This window comes from Dama dama, chromosome 5 (assembly GCF_033118175.1).
Source record: "Dama dama isolate Ldn47 chromosome 5, ASM3311817v1, whole genome shotgun sequence".
Classification (NCBI taxonomy): domain Eukaryota; kingdom Metazoa; phylum Chordata; class Mammalia; order Artiodactyla; family Cervidae; genus Dama; species Dama dama.
The window spans coordinates 79,895,806-79,899,905 of record NC_083685.1 but is presented as its reverse complement, the minus strand read 5'-3'; the positions used below and the strand labels follow the sequence as shown (position 1 = coordinate 79,899,905).

Here is a 4,100-nt window from a genome sequence, read left to right as displayed (position 1 = left end):
CTGCTTTGTTGGGTCTTTTTCTTCATTTTTAACTTCTAAGAAAACTTAACTCATTTTTTTCTTTTGACCCTGAGAAAAGACTGAAACATTACTCCCCTATCTCCCAGCTATTTCCATGTTTAAAATGGCCCTCTCTTTTTTTATCAGCACAGCTCCTGCTGTATTGTCATTTATTGATCAGACAGGCCACTATCCTTATGGATCCCATAGAATTTGGTCCCATCTGATGTGAGCTTTATTTCTCTTTGTCTAAAAGTTCACCAGCTGGTTGATTAGGCACACAGGATTATACTTATCTTCGCTCGGTTCCCTCCTCATAGGCCCCTGTTTTGTTTCCACCTTGGGTAAATGGTCTTGAGCAAAGCATTGGTTGAAAAGAGTATATTTCAGAACAGATAAAATGCTACTCTTTAAAAGGTGAATTTGTGCGCTCAGGGTACTATATACCGTCATTGGCATTTTTATTTGGAGAGACAAGCAATTTCAACTGTTAGGACTAATAAGAGCATAGAATTTGTTCTTGAGAATGGCTGGATTTGTTATCACCCACTTGGCACTTCCTGAATTCTAAAGCCCCACAGCCCAACGCCGGTCGCGGTTAAGTTCACGGGTCTCCGCATTCGACCGCGGATACCCAGGCGGATCTCTCTGCAGGACGCGACACCAGCCCGCGGGCCCCGGGCCCCAGAGCCTCCGGCTCCCTCAGGAGGCCGCCGAGCCAGAACGCCTTCTCCGCGGTGCACGTGGCCCGGGCGCAAGGGGCGGGTCGGCTCGCGCCGCCAGCGCGCGGCGGCAACTCGAGGCCCCATTGGTCGCGCCGGAGGGCGCCGCGCGGGGCTCGTGCGCCAACGGTCCCCGGGTCCGAGGCGGCGGGGCGCTGGTTGGAGGGGGCAGGGCGGAGCGAAGGCCGCGGCGGGGGGCGGGGGGAGATCGAGAACGGGGTGGGAGAGCCAGGCTCGGTGGGGCGAGGCCCAGGGCCCGGGCGGGGCGATGGAGGAGGCGCTGCTCTCCACCCCCATCAACCCCAACAACTTCCCCGCAAAGCTGTGGCGGCTGGTGAACAGCCCCCGGTACCGCTCGATCCGCTGGGACGGCCGCGGTGAGGGGCTGCTCATCGACCAGCCGCTCTTCGAGGCCGAGCTGCTCAGCCCGCCCGGGGCGGGGGCCGGGGGCGGCGGCGGCGGCGGCGGGGCCGGGGGCGGCGGCGGCGGCGGGGTCGCCGGCCTGGGGGGCGCCGGGGCCGAGCCCGAGCTCTTCAAAACCACCAACTTCACCAGCTTCATCCGCCAGCTCAACCTCTACGGCTTCCGCAAGGTGGTGCTGGGCGGGCCGGGCGCGGCGGGGCCCGGGCCGGGGCCGGGGGGCGGCGGGCCGGCGGGCGACGGGCCGCTCCACCACTTCCACAGCCCGCACTTCCGCCGCGACCAGCCGCAGCTGCTCGTGCACCTCAAAAGGCTCACCAGCGCCAACAAGGCCAAGCTGGCGGCCGGCCTGGAGGTGCCCTGCCGCCCGCCCAACCGCTTCCAGAGGCTCCTCATCACGTCGGCCTCGGCCTCGGCCTCCACCTCCCCGCTGCAGCACCAGGAGCCGCCGCCGTCGCCCTCGGGGCCCCGGCCGGAGACGCAGGGTGAGTCCCGTCCCTCCTCGTCTGCCCTCCGCCAGCGGCAGGGCGCTCGGCCGTCGAGGGGGCAACCGCCACGCCCGCGGGCATTTCCTTGGCGGTGGCAGGGAAGCGCCCGGGAGCCGCTGTCGGCCGTGCTTCCCGAGAAGTCGGCCGCGGTCCCGGCATCGGCCCCCTTCCCGCCAGCACCTCTCCTGGACGGGGCCCATGGACGCTGAGGCCCTTCTGTGTCCACTGGCGGTCACGGGGACCTCCGCGTTAGGCTGGCTTTTTTGAGTCTTCCCGGAACCCTCGTGGGCTCTAAACCTCTATCGCCATGTATCTTCTCGAGACCCGGTCTTTTCACAGCGAACACCTAAAAATAAGTAGGCCTTTGTTGAAGCCCTGGGTCTGGAAGAAACAGAACTGGCTCCTGCGTTCTGATAGGAAGCAGAACAGAGTTCCTATACAGGGTGAGGATATGGCAAAGGTCAAGGTGGGAAGGAACAGTCACAGCCGAGAGAACGTAGAACATTTATGCCAGCCCAGGGAAAGTGGTGATCAAGGTACCTTGAGTGGGTGTCCTTGACGAGCCATGCCGTCTTCCACCCATTGACACATCTAAGAAATCTTAGAAGAAGTGTTCTCACAGTGATCATATTGTAGGTTCCGGAGTAATGTGTAGAACCGTAGGCGTTATTTATGTAACTTGAAAGCATAAATATAATAATATATATTCCTGTTTTTAGCAGGTATTGCTCATAGGTAGAATGAATTGGCTAAACAGTTCTTTCATAGTAGCTGATTAGAACCAATGCCTATTTAAGGTGTTACGATTAGACACACGTAAAACCAAAAAAAATTTTTTTTTTTTACAACTGTCCGCTTTTAGTTAAAAATGATTTTAGAAAGCTCGTGTTTACAGCCTTGGAAATTTTCACTGTTGGCTTCAGTCTTTCAGTTTTGAAAAAAGTTTCTATGTGTAAGTCTGTATTTTGTCGTTGTTTAGTTGGTTAGTCATGTCTGACTCTTTGTGACCTCATGGACTGCAGCATGCCAGGCTTCTCTGTCCTTCACCATTTCCCGGAGCTTACTCAGACTCATTGAGTCGGAGATGCCATCCAACCATCTTGTCCTCTGTCATCCTCTTCTCCTGATTTCAGTCTTTCCCAGCATCAGTCTTTTCTAATGAGTCAGCTCTTTGCATTAAGTGGCCAAAGTATTGGAGCTTCAGCATCAGTCCTTCCAATGAATATTCAGGACTGATTTCCTTTAGGATTGACTGGTTTTATCTCCTTGCAGTCCAAAGGACTCTCAAGAGTCTTCTCCAACACCATAGTTTAAAAGCATCACTTCTTCAATACTCAGCGTTCTTTATGGTCCACTCTTACATCCATACATAACGACTGGAAAAACCATAGCTTTGACTAGATGGATCTTTGTTGGCAGAGTAATGTCTCTGCTTTTTAATATGCTGTCTAGGTTGGTGATAGCTTTTCTTCCGAGGAGCAAGTGTCTTTTAATTTCATGGCTGCAGTCACCATCTGCAGTGATTTTGGAGCCCAGAAAAATAAAGTCTGTCACTGTTTACATTGTTTCCTTCTATATTTGCCAGGAAGTGATGGGACCAGATGACATGATCTTAGTTTTCTGAATGTTGAGTTTTAAGCCAGCTTTTTCAGTCCTTTCACTTTCATCAAGAGGCTCTTTAGTTCCTCTTCACTTTCTGCCGTAAGTGTGATGTCATCTGCATATCTGAAATTATTGATAATTCTCCCGGCAATCTTGATTCCAGCTTGTGGAATCCAGCCTGGCATTTCACATGATGTACTCTGCATAGAAGTTAAATAAGCAGGGTGACAATATACAGCCTTGACATACTCCTTTTTCAATTTGGAACCAGTCCATTGTTCCATGTCTGGTTTTAACTGTTGCTTCTTGACCTGCATACAGGTTTCTCAGGAGGCAGGTCAGGTGGTATGGTATTCCCTCCCATCTCTTGAAGAATTTTCTACAGTATGTTGTGATCTACACAGTCAAAGGCTTAGCATAGTAGCAGAAGTAGATGTTTTTCTGGAATTCTCTTGCTTTTTCTATGATCCAGTGATTGTTGGCAATTTGATCTCTGGTTCCTCTGCCTTTTCTAAATCCAGCTTGAACATCCAGAAGTTCTCAGTTCACATATTGTGTTGAAGCCTAGCTTGGAGAATTTTGAGCATTACTTTGCTGGCATGTGAGATGAGTGCAATTGTGCGGTAGTTTGAACATTTTCTGGCACTGCCTTTCTTTGGGATTGGAATGAAAACACCTTTTCTGGTCCTGAGGCCACTGCTGAGTTTTCCAAATTTGCTGGCATATTGAGTGCAGCGCTTTCACAGCAGCATCTTTCAGGATTTGAAATAGCTCAATTGGAATTCCATCACCTCCACTAGCTTTGTTCATAGTGATGCTTCCTAAGGCCCACTTGACTTTGCACTCAGGATGTCTGGCTCTAGGTGAG

The 4,100-nt window shown here is 52.3% G+C and overlaps 1 protein-coding gene across 1 annotated transcript in view; it reads left to right on the top strand.

The window, feature by feature from the left end:
- The first annotated feature begins 990 nt into the window (after window positions 1-990).
- The window catches only part of HSF5 (heat shock transcription factor 5), a 47,324-nt gene continuing 44,214 nt past the window's right edge, over window positions 991-4,100 (top strand). Inside the window, exon 1 of the mRNA XM_061142628.1 lies at window positions 991-1,627. Within this exon, the coding sequence (XP_060998611.1) occupies window positions 991-1,627 (637 nt within the window). The remainder of the gene's footprint in view (window positions 1,628-4,100) is intronic.